This window comes from the organism of the source record quoted next, unplaced genomic scaffold (genome assembly GCF_019419815.1).
Source record: "Pyrus x bretschneideri cultivar Hongxiangsu unplaced genomic scaffold, Pyrus_bretschneideri_v1 Contig5, whole genome shotgun sequence".
In the NCBI taxonomy this organism is placed as follows: Eukaryota; Viridiplantae; Streptophyta; class Magnoliopsida; order Rosales; family Rosaceae; genus Pyrus; species Pyrus x bretschneideri.
Genome location: NW_025999787.1, coordinates 9,276,427 through 9,300,750, shown reverse-complemented (window position 1 = coordinate 9,300,750; position 24,324 = coordinate 9,276,427). Strand labels below are relative to the sequence as shown.

At 36.1% G+C, this 24,324-nt stretch overlaps 2 protein-coding genes across 2 annotated transcripts; both read right to left on the bottom strand.

Annotated features, from left to right (window-relative positions):
- Nucleotides 1-30: 30 nt before the first annotated feature.
- Nucleotides 31-3,312, bottom strand: LOC103945733 (malonyl CoA-acyl carrier protein transacylase). The gene is made up of 10 exons (XM_009356330.3): nt 3,015-3,312; nt 2,165-2,250; nt 1,994-2,060; nt 1,656-1,798; nt 1,305-1,353; nt 1,072-1,209; nt 898-978; nt 626-802; nt 460-546; nt 31-380 (listed from the first exon to the last, which is right to left on the bottom strand). Exons 1-10 carry the CDS (start codon nt 3,270-3,272, stop codon nt 318-320), a joined length of 1,149 nt encoding a protein of 382 aa, XP_009354605.1. The 5' UTR covers nt 3,273-3,312; the 3' UTR covers nt 31-317.
- Nucleotides 3,313-3,812: 500 nt separating this feature from the next.
- LOC103949013 (shewanella-like protein phosphatase 1) lies at nt 3,813-8,372 on the bottom strand. Its single transcript, XM_048569344.1, has 10 exons — nt 8,369-8,372; nt 6,359-6,459; nt 6,104-6,205; nt 5,606-5,818; nt 5,380-5,515; nt 5,080-5,255; nt 4,738-4,826; nt 4,571-4,640; nt 4,237-4,246; nt 3,813-3,826 (listed from the first exon to the last, which is right to left on the bottom strand). The coding sequence occupies exons 1-10, from the start codon at nt 8,370-8,372 to the stop codon at nt 3,813-3,815; spliced, it is 915 nt and encodes a 304-aa protein (XP_048425301.1).
- Nucleotides 8,373-24,324: the final 15,952 nt, after the last annotated feature.

Below are 24,324 nucleotides of genomic sequence, written 5' to 3'. Positions count from 1 at the left end.
GTTGGATTTGCGTGTAATCAGACTTATATGTAAAATGTAATTTCAATAACATTACTATCCAGCAATTCACATAATTCTGGGGCAATCTACAAAAAAAGAGAAAAACCAATTCTTCCAGCTTATTATGCACTACTAATTTTGATTAGTTCTACAAAACTCTAAAACAGTAGTAAATTCGGGCAAAGTTTTGCCGTTGAAGCCGCTTCATCTGCCCCGTTCTCTCCATTTGCCGCCTACAGCCGCCAGGTGCCGCCATTAGCAAACGTATTACATTGTAATCGGATACCCTTGGAGAAGAAGGTGCATTATGGCCTTTCTCAAGCAGCAATGTTCTCAATGTCTGCACTTCTCTCCATTCTCTTCACAATACCAGCTATAACCTGATACATGATCCGTACAACTTTAGCTACGACGAAGATCAACTGAAATTCTATTAGTGTTCTGTGTAGTGTTGTGTACCTTTCCGGGTCCCAATTCATAACTCTTCTTCAGCCCCTTGCCGAGGAGGGTCTTGACGGTTGTTTCCCATTGAACAGGAGAAGTCACCTGTGATTTTGAGTTTAGGTCTTAATCAGTATCTTGGTCGTGAGACGTGATAGGGAGGAGACTGTTCTAGCTAGCTTACCTGACGAGCCAATATCTTCTTAATTGTCTCAGGATCTGAATGTGGCTGTGCGTCAACGTTGGAGATAACTGGTATTCTTGGTGTCCTAATCTGTGTTTCTGCCAACTTAGCTTCCAATCTTGACACGGCTGGTTCCATAAAACTAGTGTGGAAAGCGCCAGCAACAGCTAAACGCACCTGAGCATAATGGAAAAGGGAAGAAGTGCGTTCGTCATCACTAGGTAATAGGAGAAGAATGAAATTGCATCGAAGTAGGAAATGAAGAATGGTACCGTCATTCGGGCCTTGAATGACTTTGCCTTGGCCTCTACTGCTTCTATTCCCTTCACACCACCAGAAACAGCATAATTTCCCTACCGCAACAAAATCATGCCACGGTCAAAATTTTTATTAAAATCGACTAAGATGCAATCAACAAGTCAGGGTTGCGAAGTTGAAGTCCTTACGGTGCATAGATAATTTGCAATTTGAACTTTGTTAGCTTCATCAACTTCTTCATTGGCCGCATCACACAACTGTTGAACCTTGTCTGAGTCCAACCCGATGACACTGACCATGGCACTTTTGGCAGCATCGGCAGCTGCCTGAAGTAAATTGTACAATAGGGAGCATGTTAGTGTACGGAATTATGAACCTATTCCCTCGAGGAGTATGAATCGACACACAACCAAAAATTTACCTGCATGGCTTCTCCTCTCAGTTTGACCAGCTTGAGCCCATCCTCAAAGCTTACATATTGAATCAAGTCAACAAAAAAAATTAGTACAAGAAGGTGGCCAAGTACCACGACTACATTAACATTACTCTTCTTTCCTAAACCAAGCACTAGGTGAACAACGAAAGTGATGCTTCCTCTCCCTCATATTACAAACATGGAAAGGTGGCATAACAGTTAATTTCATGTATAAACTCTTTCATGCTCCTGCCATAACAGAAGTGAGATCACAAAAAGTTAACAAATTTTTTGTTTGGTATGCATCTGTGGATACAGTTGCAATTCCAGCATATGTAGCTCAGTTTGACGACTCACCTGAACGACTCAGCAAATGCGAGAGCAGTATATTCTCCCAAACTCAGGCCACATGTGACATCAACTGAATCAATGATCAGCTGACCTCCTTCACGTGCACGTAGTAACTCAACAGCAGCTAGACTTGTGACGTAAATAGCCGGCTGCAAAGAATTAGCAGATACTTATCAACGACAATCAGAAGAAGAAAAAAAACCTCATTCTCGAACATAGAACATAAATGTTGCATCCTGACCCCAAAAACCATTGACTATAATGTGCACATTCAAAACATATATGGCATAAAACAATCCTGTTTCAGTAGAACTAAACTACCTAACAAGTAACTCAGCACATACCTGGCTTATAACAGTTGAATCTAGCTTCTCTTTCGGTCCATTGATACAAACATCCAAAAGATCAAACCTGCACACAGCTTAGATATTAAATCACTCATGAAAATGACTTCTCGTTAACAGAAAGAAAGTAATTATATCTGATTCAGAGCTAAACTAAAACTATAAAGTTACCCTAAAATATCGTTCGCTTTCTTGTATAACTCTGCAGCAGCAGGAACACTTTGAGCTTCCTTTCCCATTCCAACTGCTTGCGCACCCTGAGTTGCAAAAACAGTACAACATTAACAGAACGAAGCTCAACCCAAAATTCAAAGTCTCTATCTTTATCACCATAACATGATGAAATTCCAAACACATAGGGCTCGTTTGGGAGTGTCCTAAGCTCTTTTGTAAGAAGCGCTTTTATAAATAGCATGTATAAAAAGTTATCAAAAATCCAAGGGCTTACTAGAAGTACTTCTATGTCCCATAAGCGCTTTTGAGTTCTCCGCAAAACGGTGTCAAAAGCGCTTTTGTTTGTTTAGAAGAAGCAAAATTGAACTATTCAATTACAACCCAAATTACAAACTTTTCATGTCAAACCAGCATTCAAATTTAGAATTCAATTCCTAAATCAGAATGACTAAGTTTCATGGTGAATCAGAAGTCTCTATCCCTAGCACCATAGCATGATGACACCCCAAACAAACAAACACGCATGGTCTGTCCGGGGAGGAAGTACTTCTAGCAGAAACATATCAAAGTATATATTAAAACTCCAAGTACGCCTTGGAAAAGCCCTGCACTAAAAGGTATTATGATCCATAACCACTTTTGAGCTTCTGAGTTGTGCAGAAGAAGTAAAATTGAACTATTCAGTTACTAAACCAAATTACAAATTATCCCTAACTACAAACTTTTCATATCAAATTAGCATTCAAATTTTGGATCCAATTCGTAAATTAGACTGGAAATTTGAGCAGTAAAGTAACGACATTGTTCACGTTAAAGAAATTAAATGGCGGCGGAGCAACGAACTCACTTGGCCAGGGAAGAGGAAAGCAGAGGAGGGCTTGTAGTCGGCGAACAAGGCGTCGCTTTGCAGAGTCTGCGATCCAACGGAGGCGGCCATGGAAACTCTAGATTTTCCGAAGTTTCGGACGCCGAGCTGGGCTCCGGCGCCAATCCGGATCCCCGAGAAGGATGAGGAGTTGAGAGAAATGGAGGACGGGAGGGCGATGGAGGCGGCCATGGTGGCGAGTGAGGTGCGAAGGATAAGAGGGTGGTGGGAGGTGTGCATATAAGGAAGGGTAGGCGGATTGAGTGATATAGTGCGCAGAGGGTGTTGAGGTTAGCGGAGTTTACAAAGGTGGACGTTGGAGGCGGCCATCAAAATCAAGAAATACCGTCCAACTGCTTTTTAGTTTTTGTGTCTTGGTTTGGTCATCAGAAATTACTATAAATTTCATCTTTCATAATTAATTAATTAATTAATTATAAAATTCGAAAAAAAATATCTGACATGAGTTTAGCCGAGTTGAATAGAGCATTGGGATCATTCTTGTACACTCAATTTCGAATCTTTTATTTTATTTTTTTTGTTCAAAAAAAGGTCGAATCCTCCCTAAAATCGAGCTATTAGAATATTTATGATGTTCAAACAAATAACAATAACGAGATGATTTAATGAGCTATAGTAGTGTTGAAAAGTATCCATGTCAACAATATCGAGAAGGATTTTCAAGAGAATTCAGGGCCTCTTTTCTGTTTAGTTCATACTCTTTTGGATGACTGCTCACGTATTGCTAGAATTAGACTAATTGTTCTTTAGTGTTTCTTTTCACTTTTTCTTCCCTGTTACCAAAAAAAAATTCAATTTAAACACCAACCCAATGATTAACATTTGCAATTACAATTCCCAACTCTTGTACAGTAAGAAAAGTTTAATTTTACATAATCTTCAACTAAATCTTAAAGTAAACTAATCAAAGATGAAAATTACAATTACAATTAATCAAATTGAATGGCTAGTAAAGCCAAATCAACTTGATTAAAGTAAGAATTCAAGATTCTTGTGGGATTATATATAAATATATGATACAATGGCATCTTTTCTTTCTATTCTTTTGCTATTTTGGTTGAAAATGGGGCAAAAGTTCAAAAGAAAAAGAAAAATTACATAAAAATATCACGAGGTCATGAGACCCCAACTATATCTCCAACTAGCAACTGATGACAAGTAGGAGGAGCTTGCTATAAAAAACTGGACCCAAACTGCATGATAAACCCAAATAAGTCAAATTATCAGCAACAAAATTATTTTCACCGTAAATATGACGAATCTGAGCCAAAAATGGTAAATATTCTTCTCCTACTTTGCTTCTGCTCTTAATATGGTAAAAAAAGGCGTCTCCCTTACCGACGTTGAAGTGACTCTTGTTTCTGTACAAACAATTTGAGTCATGGAAAACAACTTGTTTGCTCGTCTAATCGACAACCATTAATTCACTGGATGGATCCTTCTTGCTTCTAATCGACAAGCATTCAAGAAACTAGCATCTGACAGTAATGCACCGAAGCAGCTGAACTTAAGTTTACCTGGGGTCTTGAATTAAGAACTCCGCTGGACATCCCAACATCAATCCGCCATATGCTACGATCGTACTCACTGCACAGAAGTCCATAATTCAAGAACTGAATCTACAAAAGTACTTTCATTTGGAGCACAAGAACCAAATTGCACAGAAGAACGATTGGCGTCATACCAGTTTGCTCCCGTAGGTTGAGGAGTATGCCCCACAACCATTCCCTTGGCGCCAACTGCTTGTAGCGTCTGTTGAAGAACATAATTTATCTGAAAGATGATTTAAACAAGTCAGTATAAGACAACATTCAGGAGGACAAGAACTCAATCTTGAACCCCAATCTCGTTAGAAGAAGAGGACCGATTTATATGATATCGAAACAACCAAGGATTTCCAAGATATTGTCCAATGCAGTCAATGAAATCTGCTGGCGGTTCTTTTTACTTCTAATCGAGTTATTTTACCCTGAGTATTGAAACAACTGAATATGAAAAGGGAACCAAAACATTGTCATTGACATGCCTGGTTAATCTGATGGTCATCTAAATCTGATGTATCTCTCGAGTACAAGCGGTTCCAAACTACACTGTCATATCCCCTGGTGGCGATGAAAGGGAAGTGTGGGTTGTCATCACTCTCAACAAGGCCTCTCATCCAGTCAGATACTTCCCTGTTCATCCTCTCCACTCCGTATGCAACTGTAGAAGGATCAATACTCCTGTCAGGCGATGCAAACCAGAAATATATAAGCTTCTTCCTTCAAAGATTGAACAGCCATTGACACCAGAAAACCGCTTTGTTCAGATTGTAGTACTATTTTACCATGTTGAGGAACAAGACCACCGTGACAGAAGACCCAGTCATTAACCTTAAGAACAACAGCATGACGTGCTAACTCGCATGCCAGTGGACCTCCTGGCCTTAGAAGGATTGATCTGGCAATCACACCTTTTTGCTTCTGTCCTAATATTCGGAAAACTTTATCAGAAGAAACATTACGAAATAGTGACGGGAAAAGAATAGTAAGTGAAACAGTGGATTTCAGTACCCTCACTAGATTGCATGGATCCCAATAATTTTGGGGCATTTTCCTCTCTTCCTTCATCCTTTTAGAGACACCAACCCAGCCAACAAAAGCTTCTTCCCAGTCATCTCGGTTGTCATCCAAGTAGTCCAGGAAATCAAGACACTCATCAAATCCTCCAGCATCCCTGAATCGGAATTCCCCTTCCATATTGATAGTCTGGTGATTCCCATTGACATCCAACATCACAGAGAACACCGTCAAGATTACTAACTAGGAAACAATCTACATACACAATTCTCAAAATTACATCAAAATATATTTTTATTGAAGACGAAGTTTTTATGATTAATGCCGTATAATGGATTCTCATCTTTCAAACCAATCGATATGAAAACATTGTATCGGAATGGCTAAACTAATTCTTTTACCATCAAATCAGGGTGGAAATTCAGTGTAATTAAACCATCAAATACATTTATCCAATACCAACAATGAAGATATTCTGATTGCTACACAAACCTGAAAAACTGCTCCGCTTTCAGCTTTTGCCTGTATATCCAAGGATCTCAGCAACGACAAAATCGCTATTTCATCTTCACCTCGATCAAGTATATCTCCAAGCTGAATCAATACCTAAATCAAATAAAGAAAACAAAGTTATCCTCACGTTCTTCAAAAGTTGCTAGCTTTCACAACAGAACGACAAAATATGTGCCTGGTGAAGACAATTGCAAGAACCTTAAGTGTTCCGAACTATATCAATGAAAGGTATACCGTTTCTCCACCAGTCCATACGTCTTCACCATCAGGACTCAACACACCAGCCGTCTCAAGTGCACATCTTGTTTGGCCAAGGTCTCCATGAAGATCCCCAACTGTATATACTCAAGGCCATAAAAGAAAACACTAAAGATAGTGCTGATCACACCAAACATGTTAGCAAGAACCTGTTCATAATATCAGATATCCAATTCCAACATTGGCATGTCTTCAGGCCAATACATACCAAATTACAATGGACAGTCAAAGACTTAATACGTGCTAAATTGCAGCCATTACTAAGAGTTTCGACACAGCGAATGTTAGATCCCACATCGTCCAGGGGAGTGAATCTTTTATGCCTTATATGTATATTCCCATCTCTACCTACCACGAGGCCTTTTGGGAGCTCATTGGCTTCGGATTCTATCGGAACTTCGAAGTTAAGCCAGTTCAAGCGAGAGCATTCTTAGGATGGGTGACCCCTGTGAAGTTCTTGTGTGAGTTCCCAGAAACAAAACCATGAGGGCGTGGTCGGGGCCCAAAGCGGATAATATCATGCTATGGCAGAGTCGAGCCCAAGATGTGGTGAGGGCCCGGGCTGGGATGTGACAATTTTGTATCAGAGCCAATCCCTGGCCAAAAGTGTGTCGACGAGGACGTCGGGCCCTTAAGGGGGGTGGATTGTTAGATCCCACATCGCCCAAGGAAGTGGATCTTCTATGCCTTATATGTATATTCTCATCTCTACCTAGCACGAGACCTTTTGGGAGCTCATTGGCTTCAGATTCCATCGAAACTTCAAAGTTAAGCGAGTTCGGGCGAGAGTATTCCCAGGATGGGTGATCCCCTGGGAAGTTCTCATCTGAGTTTCCAGAAACAAAATCGTGAGAGCGTGATCGGGGGCATGATCGAGGCCCAAAGTGGACAATATTGTGCTATGATGAGCTCATTGGCTTTAGATTCCATCGAAACTTTAAAGTTAAGCGAGTTCGGGCGAGAGTATTCCCAAGATGGGTGATCCCCTGGGAAGTTCTCATCTGAGTTCCCAGAAACAAAATCGTGAGAGCATGATTGGGGGCATGATCGGGGCCCAAAGTGGACAATATTGTGCTATGACGGAGTCGAGCCCGGGATGTGGACATAAAAAAGAAACCCAGAATTCCTTCTCTCTCAGCCAGGTATTTGGGAATATTTTTCTGTGATAGTATTCGAGCTCTCGAAAATATGGATTGTCATTGCTTTGTCATGAATGTTCTTTTCGAAAAAGACTAGAAACAAAAGAAAATGAAACTTGTTTCTTTTGCTCTTTTCTTCACTTAATTTTCTAGACTTAAGTTTCGAAATTGAAAATTTCCAAACAAGATAGAAAATCGTAAGTTGAAAATTTCTCATACAAATTTCTAACAAGCTTTTTAACAATTGATCTTTGAAGGTATATACCAAAGATCAAATAAGTTGATCTTTGAAGGTTGAATTTGAGTAAGTAAACAAATTATTTTCTCTATATTTTAAACAGATAATTAATATCAATTGAGGTTTCAATATCATAAACATCTTGGAAACCAAGTTTTGAGATGTTATATATAGGAGGCTAGTGAATGCAAAGTTGCAAACACTTCATCCTCGTTTTCTCTCACAACTCAAAAAAAAGCGTAAGAGTAAAATGCATACTAAAAAATGTCAAATGTCAGACATCCCCCAAGATATGTGCTATCACTTATACGGTACGGATTGTGCTTTGAACCATGCATCTACTCTGGCCAACTGACCATTTCTATAGATAATTTGAATCACGATGATCTACCCTTACTACTAGTGTGAAACGTCGAGTAGTAGTTATGTGGTTTAGATATCACCAACAATCGAAGCATATTTCATGGGTGGGACTTTATATGTATTAGGATTAAAAGAAGATTGGATTAACTAATAATTTTTTTAATAAGAGGTTTTATGTTTAATTCTTGTCAAAGATGAATTTGAACCACATTGTTACTAACCTATTATGAGGCTTAGTCCACTCACCCATTTTCTTAGTGTAGACAATGTCGTTTATTTTATAAAAAAAATCATTTTTTCTTCTGTTGAGAAATTAGATAGAGTACATAGGATTTAGATTAAAAGAATTTCTATATAAAACGGACGGTGGTGGCAAAAGCTTCATGTGGATCGAAAATAGTTGAGTTAGGTTTGGCCCAGTATTGTGTTCTGGACTTAACCCACAGCAAACTAGCTCACCTCCCTTTTATTTTCCAAAAATAAAATAATCCTATTGGGCTCTAACGGGTGAGATTGCCCAAAGCACTAAACCGAATGGCTGCTTTCAAAATTTCACCCAAGTCATATAAATTTGAGTGGGGGCGCACTATCCACAAGTCATTTTTAACTTCGCGCACACTTCTTTCAATTTCTGACCGTCAGACTAAATGAATTAAAGAAAATTAAATAACATAATTTAATAAGGGATGTGTAGAAGTAAAAATAGGTATGTAGATAGCATCATCCATTTGAGAAAAATAATTGGGTGTTCAGAAATTATTGAATTTTCCAATTTAAAATTGGCCTATACACTTTGAGCTTGGTTTAGAATTGGTCTCTAAATTAAAAACTCGTTAATTAGGGTCCTTGTATTTAACAAAACGTGTTTTATTTAATCCAACACTTGATACGAAATTATGAATGCAAGAGTCACTCAATCACACAAACATTCACATGCCAATAAAATAAGAGCTAGCATATCTAAATCGTCCAAACCAATCACATATTGACATTTCTTAAATGGTTAGTAGTATCTCATCATCATTTTGAATAAATTTGAATGGAGGGACAAACGGTGGGCTCCCAAAGACTGCAGGATCATTCACTTTCGAGATTGAGGATAGACGCTTTGCGTTCTAAATTGTTCTACTTTGAAGAGTTAAAATTACTTAATCCTCATTATTTTTAAAAAAAAAATCACATTAGATTGGATGGAACCTTATGCATTTACCCACTAGCCAATCTTTAAATTAGCCATGCAATAGGAATATTTTCGTAGTGCCATTCTCATGTAATTGAAGAAAATATTAATTGACATATTCGGAATCATGTCAAAGTAAACTAGGACAAGTTTCACACGTGGTGAAACTGTTAATCATATGAGATCGCACGATTAAAACTAAGAAAATCTCGTACTTTTGTGAGAAGTAGTCCACAAATGTTATGTAGTTAGACACCGCACACAAATTTTTACTGTAACCCAATATAGTTTACTTTGTACAAAAATATTTTGGTAATTAACTAGTTTTTTTGTTCCTTAATTATGACTGGTAAACATTTTACTGAAATCATCTTCATTTCCATTCCGATTCCAAGTATATATATATATGCTATCCGAGTAGTACACATGTAAAACCTCCAACACTCCAACAAGAAGATGACAATTGAGTTGATGAAAAAGGTGAAACAGCAATGGAAGCCGGAAAAGAGGGCTTCAAAGAAGGGCTGCCACAATGTCTCGAGTCTCTGCAGATCAGGAAAAGGCTAACGAGATATATGCACGTGACGATATTATAAGACTTTAAGCCCTCCCCTGCCTCTCGGCCTACAGCATAACACGGACCAATATATGTCCAGTCACACTCACTCAATTCACGTACGTAACGCATGCATATGCAGAGTCTAGGGTTTCAGAAATTGTTGTCAGGGCCAGTCCCGACATCGATCCAGCTCTATACATAAAGCTGTATTGGATATATTGTGAAGAACCCTAATCGAATCTAGTGGGTTTTTACTAGCATTTATGTATCTCTTTTTTCTTGATTGGATTAGGTTATTATCGTTCCTTAATGCAGCTGAACCGTTGGTTTAATAAACCTAATTAGCAAATATACAAGGTCTATTATAGAGGTACGCACGGTTAGAATAGTGAACCTAGATAAGGTGTGTAAACATGTGTGGTTTATCATGTTTTTTAATTTGAACAAACGATAATATCTACATTAGGGGATGAGAGAGTAGACTAAATCTTACAAGGGGCTTGCCATTGTATAAATCTGGTGTGTGGTTTATAATGTTAATAAACTTGTCATGAAGGGTAGTAAACTTATGGGTAATGTAGCTAATGTTAGGTAGATTAAATTTGCAAACTAATTGATGCGTTACCGATAAGAAACACTTAAGTAATAATTCAATTATCAACTTTTGTGTCAGTTAGTTACAAAATTTAATCTCCCTAGCATCTTTGTAATGTGATAAACGTATCCATATAGTTTCTAACTGTGATAAAGGGTAGTAATCCATTAATTAGGTTCCAAATTTGATAAACCTATCCATGCTAGACATAACCATGCGAAGATGGCTATTCGAATTAGCGCTATCCCATGTTATCATCCTACTTGGTGTAGTATGGTTTAAACTTTTCCTTATTAATTACATGCTACAAAATGTTCAAAAGCACCATAACATCAAGAGTGCACATCAAATAACGGTGCAAGATGTACTAAAAAGGGAGCAAATTAATTGTACTTGAAAAAGTTGTAAACATACACCCTAAAAAATAGGCCGAGTCATCGTTATAAAATAGAACAATTGCTTCGTTAGATCATAAATTAATAAACCTAAAATGATAAGCGAAATCTCCAACACTAATAATTGACTACATAGTTGGTCTTATATCTAATTATCTCACTGTATATTGTTACGGGAAGCTAGCTTTTGCTTGTCGGCTACTAAACATTGTTTATTTTAAATCTTGCTATATTATAAAAGATTAGTCTCTTATTTGTAACAAGGTTTATTGTTAAAGTTTATTGAAATTCTAAATCTATTTTTGAAAATGTGGTCCAAAGATCTTAGTGACAATCCATTTCAAGAAAGACGGCTCTCTAATCATGGGAAAAGTAGTCAAATAATGCCATCAAAAGATATCTTACATATTTCTATTATACTTTGGAATATTGTACAATGATAGGATTATTAAAAAGTTTAATTATTATTATGTGGTACGATTGAGAAAACCAAAAAATAAGGGTATATAGTATATGAATGGGAGTTTGACTATGAGCGTCTTGACTCTTGATATGCATGGGGCACTGCATTAGTCCAGCAAGGCCACAGCCATGAATTTGAGGGCAGAAAAGGGGGGACCCGGTGCCTGATCCAGAGCAGTCGAGTGGGAGAGCAACAAATGTAAAGAGATTGTTGGGGCGGAGTCGAGAGATTTTTTATTGTGATGGGAACACGGATAGTATATTACATATTTTTATGTAAGTGGTGAGAAATTTTATTTTTGAGTTATTAATTTTTTAACATACATATCCCACTATTTATATAATAACACGTAATATACCACATTGTGTAATGATCACACTGAAAAGTTTCTAGACGAAGCCCTCTGCTTGACCTAGTTTATCAAAAGAAGATTTATAAATTTATTTTTAATACATTGTCACTGAAATTGCTTAGCAGTTGAACTTTGTTATATAGAAGCTAGGATAAATTGTTGACAGGATATCATGATGTTTATGTCAAAAATTACACCGTTTTGGTGATTAGGGATAACCATTCTGGACTTAAGCTGTAGGCTTATATTCGCCAAATTCTCCACATGTAAGTTGGATCATACTTATTTAACCATTAAGTTCTTTGACTAAAAAAAAGAATTATTGAGTTGAAACACTCATGCACCTATATAATTTTCTCCAACTTAACGACCTATATATAGATGAGATTTAGGCATGATGGATCTCAAGTATAAGTTAATCTTAAAACTCTTCGCAATTAGTAGTGGACTACCTATAAATTGTAGATAATTGTCGTACTCTACTCTTCATATTTTCCTTAACTTGTATGGAGTAATTGTTCTACTCTAATCTTGTCATTTTTTTTTAGCTTTGTATGGAGTAATTGTTGTACTCTAATCTTGACATTTTTCCTAGCTTGTATCTAGGGGTGGTTTCAATTTCATTCGGTTCATTATTTTGCCAAAACCAAAATTACTTTCAATTCAATTTTCTTCTGTTTTTGTTCAGTTTGGTTTGGCTTTGATTTTTTTTTTTTTACGGTTCGGTTTCATCTAGTTTTTCTAATAAAACCTAAAAATTGGTTTAAAAAAATAAAACACAATAATCTGAAAAATCATAGCAAGGAGGAGCTTAGTGTTGGCATTTAGCTCTCGATTTATTCGAAACCATGTGTACATAATATTATAAAAAAAAATTATTTGAACTCATATAACATCTCTTTACACTTAATTTAAACTTTAAATATGAATTATGTTTTTCACCTTATTGCAAAATCACCATTAAACACACGATGAAATTAACAACAAAACTAAAATTTATCATAAACTCACAATCAATAATCAGACCCTACCATTATGCCATTTTTATCCTACGTCCTATTCAAAATTGATTATCTTGATGTGCTTCATGCCACTGTGACATGTTTCCTATGGCCTTTTTGGGGAGAGGTCAATCGTGTATCTGTCAGTGCTAGTCTATAGAACAATGGTTGTGGGGTTTTGTCTGTCACATCTTGTATTCCGCTATTTCATCATGTATTGTTCTTGTGTCCATTTAGCATTTTATATGCAGTTTCATGGTTCTTCATTCTTGTAGAAGGGATTTCATTGTGTCCTAGGATTTTCTTTTCATTCCTTGATTATTGTTTAATTTGTTTTTGTTTTTTAGAGCTTTCGAAACTGTTCACTTTTAGAGAGAGGCTACAATATGTGAGTGATGAATTAGCCAATTAAGCCATCGAGCCAATTACCTCTTTGAATGATCGTTCACATATTGTTCTCTTCATACCTTGAATGATTTGGAGAACATTGATTTTGGTTGTTTTTTTTCTTTTTAAATGAGTGTAAAGATAAATTTATTTATTAAATTAGGTTTGTATGAGTAGCTTAGGTTATATGGGTTCAAATAATTTTTTTTTAATATTATACAAACCAATAAATACACATGGTTGTATCATACTTCACTAATCTCGAAATTACCAAGTATCGGTTAACTTTATACCTTCAAGGCACATTGAAAGATTCGTGTTAAGAGACCCGTGCCGAAGCACCACAATGAGACACATGTCAATGTTAGAATAAAGCTCATAGGCCTCGTTTGGCAGCTCAAACTGTATTGGCTATTTCTGTCGGATAGGATAAATAGCCACTGGATAGTACTGACTAAATTAGTAGGGCATTTGGTGAAGTATCGGACTAATGACCGTATTATTTATACTGTGTTTAGGCACTGAACCGGATAAGAAAAGGGAGGTTACATCATTGATATAATCTCAATCAGTTTAGTGTAAGTTACATCATTGATAGAAGGCAAGTCATTAGCTGCCAACACAACCTACATAATAAGAGGCAATCATGTGAAAATGCTCAGCAAGGCAACTCATGCACAAAGCATTCATAATAAATTTCATGCCTTTTGTTATTTGGCAGGAAGAAACAAGTTCGAAAAATACATGCTAAATAATCAGATGCATTGAACATAAGAACAAGATTTGACAGTAAACCTGTGTCCCACGCCAGAGTAATTCTCTTCCAAATGGTAAAATACCCAAAATAATACCAGAAATATTTACAGACTTACAGAAATATTTACTATAACTTATCAAATCTAATCCTCCATACGAACCCACTCATCGATTCACCAACCAAAATTAAAATCCCAGATTGAATATTTTCAATGGTAATAAACCAACAGGCTCCTCATCGGAGCCCAGATCCGAATTGCTATCCGCGTCCTCGTCGGAGCCCAGCTCTCTTCCTCGTCAAAACCCAGATCGAAAGGATTCGAATCATCGTCTTCCTCCTTCAACCCATGGAAGGTTTTGTTGTCACTTGTCAGAGATCGAAGGCGAACGGATGAGGTGGGAGGTGTGTGTGTGTGCGTGTGTAAGGAGGAAAGAGGAACAGAGAGAGAAAAGAAGAAGAAGGCGAATATGAACTTAGGATCCAGATAAGAGAGTGCAGGCGATGTGAGAAAGTGGAAGGAGAGTGCTGCGAAAGAAGGAGAGGGACGAAGAAGAGATAGAAAGGGACAGAGTAAGCGAGGAGAATCATTCTACCCAACTAAATTATCCAAAGGTTTTGGTTAGGATAAACAAACGGGCAGGAGGTGTATAAAATAAGTAGGGCCAGATTAAATAATCTGGTGCTTATTTAATACGAAGCTCACCAAACATCTGTTTCGTACTATTAATACTATCCGGTGGTCTTATACGGCTTGCCAAACGAGGCCATAAAGTCCCATAGAGGCTCTTCTCAATTATAAAAGGAGATCATTTTTCTGCACTTAATCTCTAATGTCATTATTGTACTTAAACTCGTCATTAGAACTCACTAATAAAGATTATGCTTGAACATATGTATTGTGTAAACTCTTAACTACTAAATTACTAATAAAATTTTCTCTACACTCGTGGATGTAACCCAACTTAAGGTGAATCACATACATCTTATGTTTTCTTCCCTATCTCTCTACATACTCATCTACACTTAGTGACCAGAACTTGGTCCCCCACGCCATAATCATCCTCGAAATTCAAATCAATCCTGATAACCCGTTCTCATCCTCTTCTGAATCAGTCACAAACCCAACTAGCCTCACACAATCCTGTGTAAGCATCATCATCAGCCTACTTAAACAGAAAGTTTCCTCACCAAATTCAGACCCACAAACCCTCCTCCCTACAAAGAAATCATCGTATTTGGATCATCAATCTCATCGCAATCCAAACAATACCCAAAATCTCGTCGCCACCAATTGCTCTCTTCTTCCTCCGCCACAAGATCACACGCCACCTCACTCGTGAAATCCTATCTCTCTCAAGTATGTGTTTTTATATGAGGGAGGCTTATAAAGGAAGGGATATTTATTTATTTATTTTTTAAATGGGGATTGGTTGTGGTGCTAACACCACATTGAACTTCAATAGTTAGAAACGTCTATTTTTCAAGTTGCACCTTATAGATCCTTGTTGCAAAATATTAGCTAAATCGAAAATATTTAAGACATATAATTGAGACTTACAAAATAGATAATTCGAATTGTTGAAGTTTGATGTGAATTGGATCCACAACTAATCCTTATTTTTTGAAAAAAATGAGAATTTCTTTGGAAGAAGGGCCTGTTGCATGAGAGAGAAAGAGAAAGAAATCGAGAAGTCGTACACAAAAAAAATAAGATGGGAGAAGAGAGAGAAAAGAGAAGTTGTAGAGGAAGAAGATAGGAGGGACGCGGCAGGGGATGAAAAGAGATGATGGAAGATAGGTTAAGGTTTTTAGAATTTTTTAGACTTTTTAAGAGCTTTGGGATTATGTAGGCTTGTGTTGACTTAGAATTGGGCTTGAAAAATGAATACTCATCTTAAATAAATAACTTATATTTTATTCGGTCTGGTTTCTAAATCTCTAAAATTGAAATTGAACCAATAACTTTTGGTTCGATTCTATTTTTTCTAAGTTTAGTTCGGTTTTATTTCGATTTTTTTTCATTGAACAATTTTTTTTTCTTCTTTTTCTGAGCCCAACTCTACTTGTAACATGAAACACCCCGACCCAGAATGTCCACCTGGACTCCGAATATAGCTGTGCTGGTTGACACTAGGAGGATGACGAAGCCGTAAAGTGTAGTGATGTGGAAAATGTGAATAAATGTAAACCTAAAAGTGCCTAATATAAGAGTGCGCTTGCGAGTGGGAATGAACTTATTTCACACGTGATGTCAGAGCATAAGTAAAGTATAGTAAGGTAGGATAAGAATTATACCATCAAAGGTAGCCACCTACACTGAGATTTTCCAAAAATCCTCATTGATACGAAAACTCAGCACTAAAACTTGGAGGGGCAAAAAACAAGGGTGAATGTGCCTGAAAATAAAGCTTTGTAAAAACCTTTTTGAAAACATAATAACCCTTTGCTGTAAAACAAGTATGTTTCCAAAATATACATACTACGCATAGTAAGAAATACTTCCGTAGCCTGCAATATCTCAAAAATTCAATATGGCACAATATTTCGTAAGTAAACACATGACGTCCGTAATTGCATAATCTCGCATAAACAAATATATCATATCAAGTGCTCATCGACACATGCTAACACACAAGTTCATGCAGAGATATTCTAATATGAACATAACTAGGTGTAATAATGATATACGCTATAGTACTACAATCACGTGAAGACATGTTCTATGCGCAGAACATACGAGTCCCAATTGCCTACAACAATCTAGGACAAGACTGGCACCTACAATGGATCTAAAGTGAGCGTACAGTGCGATGTGCACATACATGTGAAAGACTGGCCTTGGCCCGGGGTTGGAACTAACACCAGTGTAGCAAATGATGAGCATATAACATAAACATAGTTATGCCACAGTGATTCGATAACTCTAGTCAATATAACATTATTCATAGCTGCAAATTTAGGTAAAGCATCCCGTAAAATTTATAACGATTTACTAATTCTCATTGTTACGTCATTTACCATAAACGTTAGTTTAATTACAGTAGTCATAAAGAAAATTCATTATTAGATGCATATATGGAAACTAAACATATATATGTATATATCAAAGAAAAGACCCACTCATAGATCATGTCGTCAAGGCGAACCCGCCTTGCGGGCATCAAAGGTCCTTGCGATGCGTTTCACGTAGAAACGAGATCATTTATGTAAATATAGCGTACTAACATAATTACACGTTTTTGTACAAAGTACGGCTAATAAAGGAATTATATTAAAATGGTTAAATTTCAAAAAACGAACTTCAGCACGTCGAGAAACCTAAGGAGGGACCTCGGGTTCTTCCACTTGCCGCTGCACGCACCACCACAACTCGACAACCCGGGAGGCCACGCACTGAGTTGAGTCGCTGGCGCCGCCATGTACGGCGACAAAGCACAGTACCTCCAGGACACGTGCTGATACTTATTAGAAGCCCAGTCGTGGTCCATGTTGGCCGGGAATTTAGTCTGAAAATGGTCGAATGGCCATGGTCCCAAATTTTCCAGAAATCTGGAAAATTATCCCCTTTGTCCAAACAGTTTCTAACCCTAACAAAAAGCATCCAAACCTTGAGATCATTCATTGATGATGAGAAGGGTAAAGGGAAGAGAGGTCCTAACATTTACCTTGGTTGGGATTCATGGAAACTTACCAGGAATCCATATCCAAAAATGAGCTCTACTTGAGCTCCAAGGCTCGATTCCAGTAACCCAAACTTGGGGCTAAGTTTGTAGGGATGAGATGATCTATTATGATGGTGCGATGGTCTGAAGTTTGCCAACATGGCGAAGGGTTTGTGTGGTGGTGGTGTCCCGGTGGTTGAACTTGCATAAAATGAGAGTTGACAAAGGTGAACTCGCTTGGTTTGATGGTAGGTAGTGATGGCTTGAGAACTCGCTGAGGTAGTGCTGATGATGATGGCCCGTGTTCTTGCACCTTCTGTGCAGTGCATATAGCTTAAAGAAGGAAGGTTCATTGGTTTACAGAGAAGAAAGAGTTTGAGATGGAAAGAGAGTGTGTGTGCTCGAGAAAAGAAGAGAGAGTGAGGGTAGTAGATAGGAAACAGAGAAGAAGACACGGGGAGGGAAACACGGGAGAGATGGAAGGAATGGGGCGTGGGCCCCACGTGGTGCATAGCCCAAGAACAAAAGACAAAAACAATTTATCCATGTAAACGTGAGATTACTAAAACGCCCTTTACGAACGTAAGTCCATAAAATCTCCATCGTAGCTCTAAATTCGATTATGCTTGTGCCTATATGTTCGTATCGTCGAGTACTTCAAGAATATGGTAAAATAGCAACTCGTACGCATCCCAAAAAGGCGGTCAACGAAAGTCAACAGTCTCGCCTCTAGGGACTTTTTTGTTAATCCACTCTTTTAAAATTAATAAAATTGTAAAAGTATGGACGGGTTGTCACATAATGAGTCAACTTCTACTAACATAAGAGCATTTCCACTTGGGTTCAAATTGACATATTTGCTATATTTGCCCCCAAACCAACAAAATTGGCTCTAGCAGTGTAAAAAATGGAAGACAGTTGATGCGCTCCACCATGCCTGACTCTTTGCCTGGTGGATCTCAGCCTGACCAACTGCCAACGGACAGTGGTGACGTGGCTTGTTGGATTTCAAATGGTGTTAGTATCCAACAGTTTATATTACCACCTTGTGTACCAGTCACACTAAAAAATCTCTCATGTGGCCTCTTTTTTCTCTCTTTCCTCATGAGACTTCTCTCTCCATGTTTTCTCTCTATCTCCTCTCTTTCTTTCTCTCATTTTTCAAGTGACCTTTTTTTTTCTTGGGAGTTTTAACAAAAAGCCCACGGTACTGTTCACTTTAACGAAAAACCACAATTTTACACTACAAAGTCAATCCCGGTATTATTCACTTTACCCTTTATTTTGTCCTTATTATTAAAAATCAAAATTTTCAAACCATTTTCATTAGTTTTCCTTTTTTTCTTCCCTTATCAAATTTATCTCTCCTCTTTTACCTAGCTTTCTTAATTTCTCTCTCCACTTTCACATGTGAGTCAACTTTATTTTATAAAGCTTGACTAATTCTCAAATGTTAAATATTTTAGATACTAAAACCTCAACTAATATTTTAAAAATAATGATTGTTTTCCAAAAAATATATAGAAATAGTGACTATTTCTCAATAAATATTTAAAAAAATAGTGATTGTCTAACAATAAATATTTTTAAAATAGTGATTATTTCTCAACAAATATAAATATTTTTAAAATAATAATTGTTTCTCAATAAATATTTTTAAAATAGTGATTGTTTCTTAATAAATAAATAAAAAGTTTATGGAATGAAGATAAAAACAAACATACAATATATTGTTGTGTACTTAACATGTAAATTATGTACTTAACATGTAAATAAAGTGAGGGTGATGTGATAAAAGAGAAAATTTTCATCATACATACCCAATTATTTATATAGTGACATGTGGTGTATCATCTCGTGTACTGGTCACACTAAAAAACCTCTCCTCACAATAAGCTAGCAATAATATGGTTTAAATTCGTTTTTGGCGAGAATCAATGTTCATTTTATCTTAACTATTAAATAAAGTTATTCGAATGCTTTAGGTTAAAAATTAAAGTTTTGAAGTTTTTTTTATTAGTTTTTCTTTATTTTTTTATACAACAAGAATCCATCATTTTGTGTGAATAGTGTTTTAATAAATATATTTACACCACTTTTAGGTTGTATTTTATTTTATTATGTATTAAAAAAATATTAGTGACTAATAATTGTCATGGCAATGAAAAATGAGCGAAGTTGCACAAAAGCGATTACTTTTCATAGTGAATAGTAACTAACATTGTTATCTCCTTGCCTGGACAATGGAAAACAGGTGGAAGTGCTGTAATGCACATTATTGGGTACGGAAATTTGGTCCTAACTAATTAGACCAAAAAATTATGGGTAAAAAAAATAGGACTTAAAACTCTCTAATATTTATTACATATAAATTATGTGTTGAATTTTTACATTCTAACGAAACAACTGATGTTGTCCTCATAGAAGATCCTCATTGAACTAGCCACTAAAAATGTGGATGTTGGCCTAGATTCCCAAATCATTATTGTTAGTTTCTTTCTTTCATTCGAAAAGAAGGAACTCAAAATTGTAACCGCTCTTCAACAAAGTATTGTAACAAAATATGACTAATTTAGTAATTATATAATATTAATTCTTTTTCTAAATAATTTTGGTTCAAAATAGTATTGTAATTAAATTAAAAACGATTGCAATTAACAAATTATTGGTTATGAGTCACATCAATCGAAAGTATACACTAGTGGGTGACAAATATAATCAAAGGAAAAAAAGATATTGGTTTCAGCTATAGAGTGGGGTGAGGGCCATATTGGTGGTGATGAATTACCCACACGTGGACTAGTTAATATAGGTGGACAGATTTTTCAGTGTGATTAGCACACAAGATGGTACATCATATGTTATTATACAAATAATAAGATATGTGTATTAAAAAATTAATTACTTAAAAAATAAAATTACTCATAACTTACATAAAAATACATGATTTACTACTTATATTTCTGTCATAATAAAAAATTTATGATATAGCTTAGTTCTTTTGATATTCAAAATACCAGAAATATGCAGAATGGCTAGCTAGCTTTGATGTGACAAACGCAGACAATTACAAATGGGCGGGCTGCCAGGGTCTGCCGACTAAAGTTAGTCAAACCCCTTTTTAAGAATAAAATGCTTTGTTAATCCTTTACACTGCGCATGACGCCCTGCTACGTGTAAAGGTCCAGCCTCCAGCCAGACCTTTCCATATTTGCTGCCGATCTGCACCATGAACGATAGTTCGTCCAATCTTGAATCTAAAGTTGACGATGCTTCCATTTGTAAATAACCAAGATAAACTAATTCATATACACATTGACAACATGTGCCGATGTGGTAAGTGCGTCGTGCCATTTGTCAAAAAAGTGAAGTTTGACAATTATAACAAATTCATTGATAACTATTTCGTCTTTTTTTTTTTTTTTTGGATATTAAGGAGAAATGCATGGATGAAAAGAAGGATATAGAGAGTGCGAGAGTGATCGATTTAAAATGGAGAAGAAATATATAAGGAAATACACACAAAATAAAAAAAAAATAAGAAGAAAAATTATTTTAAATTGTTTTTACTTTCAAAATTTTATTTTTTATTCATTCTTTGTTTATTTCTTCCTCTCTCTCTCGTTTTTCTTTATTTCTCATTTTTTAATATACTTTTCTTATATATTAAGCACACAAAAACTATATAAAAAGACTAAAACATAAAAAAATTATCAAACGAATGTTTAAAAAAATAAGAGATATAATACCAAAATTATTGCTTAAAAGACACCTCAAACCTCAGTAATGCTTGACACTACCCACACAATTTGAAGTTGCTTTCTATAGAAGGTTCTTAAGCCACACTCAAACTATATATTCATGCACTCCGAGCCTGGCCTAAAATTTTAACTTATGTATACCAATCATAAAATAGTGTTCAAAATTTCTAGCACTTGAGAAATAAAGATCTCCATTACAATCAAAATTTCTAGCACACCGAGTAGAAGCCTAGAAGGTAGAGAGACAATTTGCTTCCCCACATGAGAGTAACACGTCAAAATGATTAGTTCAAGATAGTGATGCTCCATGTTTTTATAATCCATTTAGATCCAGAAGCTATGAGATAACTAATATGAGTATATGAAACAAAACCGAGGAATATTGCCGAATTAGAACGAATGTGACCTCTATACACACCCAAATTAAGGAGAATATAATTAGCTAACACATTTGATTTCAATAGGAGCTTTTCAAATTGACGCTATTTAAGTTGTGAGTTAAATTGTCGTGGTGCAGTTGTCATACGTACACCATTTTTTTTTTATTATATACAAGATATATAAAGAAATAAAGAATCAAACACCGAATCTTAAATGCTAGTGCGCGTAAATGCTCTTAATAAACTTGAACTACAAAACATCATTCGTATACCAGGTCTAATTTATAATTAGAATACAATTTCTATTAATGATAATTATGATATAAATTATTGTATGCGGTGAACATCTATAGATGTATATAGGTAAATTCAAATATATGAGTGCAACAACCGGATGTGTATGGCCAAGTGCAACGTCCATGCATAGTGGATCTTGTAGGCGTAGGTGGCGTCGTAGTAGAACTAATTAAACATGACACATTTTATTGCCTCTGCACACATCACACACATCACATGCATGTGAATCTGTCATACTGTTTCATGGGCTCATTAGATTTTATTTTTCCCCGAAATCCCTTTCCCTAGAGTGCTAATAATCGAAAGTTCCAATTTCTGTAAATAATTGTATTTGGCCACTTAAATATGAGATGAGTAGGAATTTTTATTCAATTTTTTATAGCCAATTTATAGAACTTTATATTTATGTTTTATATTAGTCATATTATAAATTACTTTGCGAAGAAAGTTAAGCTTTCATTATTAACCAATTGGCAATATGAGAGAAACTGAACTCATTATAAGCACATGCAAGGCCTCTCGTTTCTCCATTGAGCATATGCAAGGTCGCTCATTTCTCCATTGAGGGATTGATGTTGTCAATACGTTCCCTCAATGTGGTAAATTTTCAGGTTTAGTACGTGGACAACACTAATCGGAGATTGCTATTGTCAATATGCCCCCTCAAGTGTACGTGAACAACACAAATCGAATGACGTGGAACACGTGTGGCCGTTGGCTTCGCATGTGGGCAACATGTTCTGATACTATGAAGAAAGTTAAGGTTCTACCATAAAAACCAATTGGCCATTTGGGGAGTAATCAAACTACTTATAAGCACATGCAGTGTCTCTCATTTTTTTGATGTGGGATTGATACTCTCCACATATTGTAAAGATTATTTTTATAATACATTAATTGAAACTAAGGTCATTTTATCAACCTACTATAACAAATAGATAAATGGTTTGTAATACTATAGTTCACTGCCTAAATGAATCTTTCATTTATTTGCTACAATTAATTGACTAAATAATTTTAATTGTAATTCATTTTTTACGCAAATAATTTTTATATAGTAATAACCTGCATAAAATTTAATTTGTAAATCGACTACAAATAATTTTGAGTAGTAACCTAAGTTGCCAAATATTCTTTTGTGAATGAAAACTGAATCGATCCGCATGCATGAGTGGGGTCATTAAGGTCATTGGCCAATCAGACTGCGCACAATTCGTCGAGGAGGAAAAAGAAGAACCAGAAACAGCTTTATAGTTCTTTACAAGAGAAGAATAAAGAAAACATAAAATTTCAGGTATAATGGAATGGCAATTGATTATGCAGGTCAGAGGGTATTAGGGCCAGTCATGTCCTTTTAGGCAGCAGAGAGCCAAGAAAGTTGAAAGAAATTCACTTTTGAGAAAGAAGCTAAAGCAAAAAAGGCTTGGGTTGATGGGTTCGCGAGCCAAGAGTGTTTAGGGTTTAGAGAATATGGGGGACCTGATTCTGTAACTGTCAAAATTGAGCAAATTAACCTGCAACAGGCACTGAAAAAGAAGAAAAAAGAAAGACAGAGATGAGAGAAGAACAACTAATTATATGATAAGGTACACTGTTATTGTGTCGTTTGATGTTATGTAAGTCATTCTCTAGTAATAGAGGGTTTATTGAGTACTCTTTTCTCTATGGTCTCTATTGAGTCTATTATTTACTCTACAAAATAGCTTAAATGACATAAATACACTGTTAATGACATCTCATGTCAATAAAAAATTTTATGTGTTTTCATTTGATTGCCATGAGTTGTTACCTTAACAAACCCATTAAGTGCTTTTATACTTCCTGACCCAGTGGGGTTCGTGTGGTGTGGTAGGTGTAGTGGTGGTGGCCTTCTGGGTGCAAGTGCCGAGACGTCCCACAGAGCCAGAGATAGCAGATTTACAGAGGCAAAGAATAAACTGGCCCCATTGCAGTATGCACAGCTCTCGTCTTATAATCCAATGTTTACCACAAGACTTGTCACATGGAAGTTTTCCCTCTTTTTTTCCCCTAACCTAAAGACTGTTCTTCCTCATGAGATGGGATGCAGAGCTTAGAATAATTGATTCATTTCCCGGAGGAATTTTCCCCAGCTCTTCAAGAAATATCAAATATAGATTATATACTAAAACAAAGTTAATGGGTAGACATATTATTGAGTAAATTACCTTATGATGGACAGGAGCAGGATGAAATATCTCTGCAAGTCTTTTTTAATAAAAAAATATGGATTGTCGTAGCAAAACCATCCGGCCTTTTATTTTTTTCAAAAAAAAAAAAAAGGAAAAAAAAAAAAGAAGAAAAACATATTGTTGAGGGGGACGAATGCCCCTTTACTTGACCGAAACTAAATTAAGTGAAGACAATCGGTCGACCCGTAACATTTATTTATACA

Excerpts from the sequence above, each read along its gene's own strand:
- LOC103949013 (XM_048569344.1), bottom strand. Across the intron at positions 6,206-6,358 it reads TATGGACTGGTGGAGAAACG|CTTGGAGATATACTTGATCG; the intron begins GTATACCTTTCA and ends GTATTGATTCAG. Across the intron at positions 5,819-6,103 it reads AAAGCGGAGCAGTTTTTCAG|GTCAATGGGAATCACCAGAC; the intron begins GTTTGTGTAGCA and ends GTGATGTTGGAT.
- LOC103945733 (XM_009356330.3), bottom strand. The coding sequence starts at position 3,272 with ATGCACACCTCCCACCACCCTCTTATCCTTCGCACCTCACTCGCCACC. Across the intron at positions 979-1,071 it reads TTGCAAATTATCTATGCACC|GGAAATTATGCTGTTTCTGG; the intron begins GTAAGGACTTCA and ends TTGTTGCGGTAG. Across the intron at positions 547-625 it reads AGAAGATATTGGCTCGTCAG|GTGACTTCTCCTGTTCAATG; the intron begins GTAAGCTAGCTA and ends TCAAAATCACAG.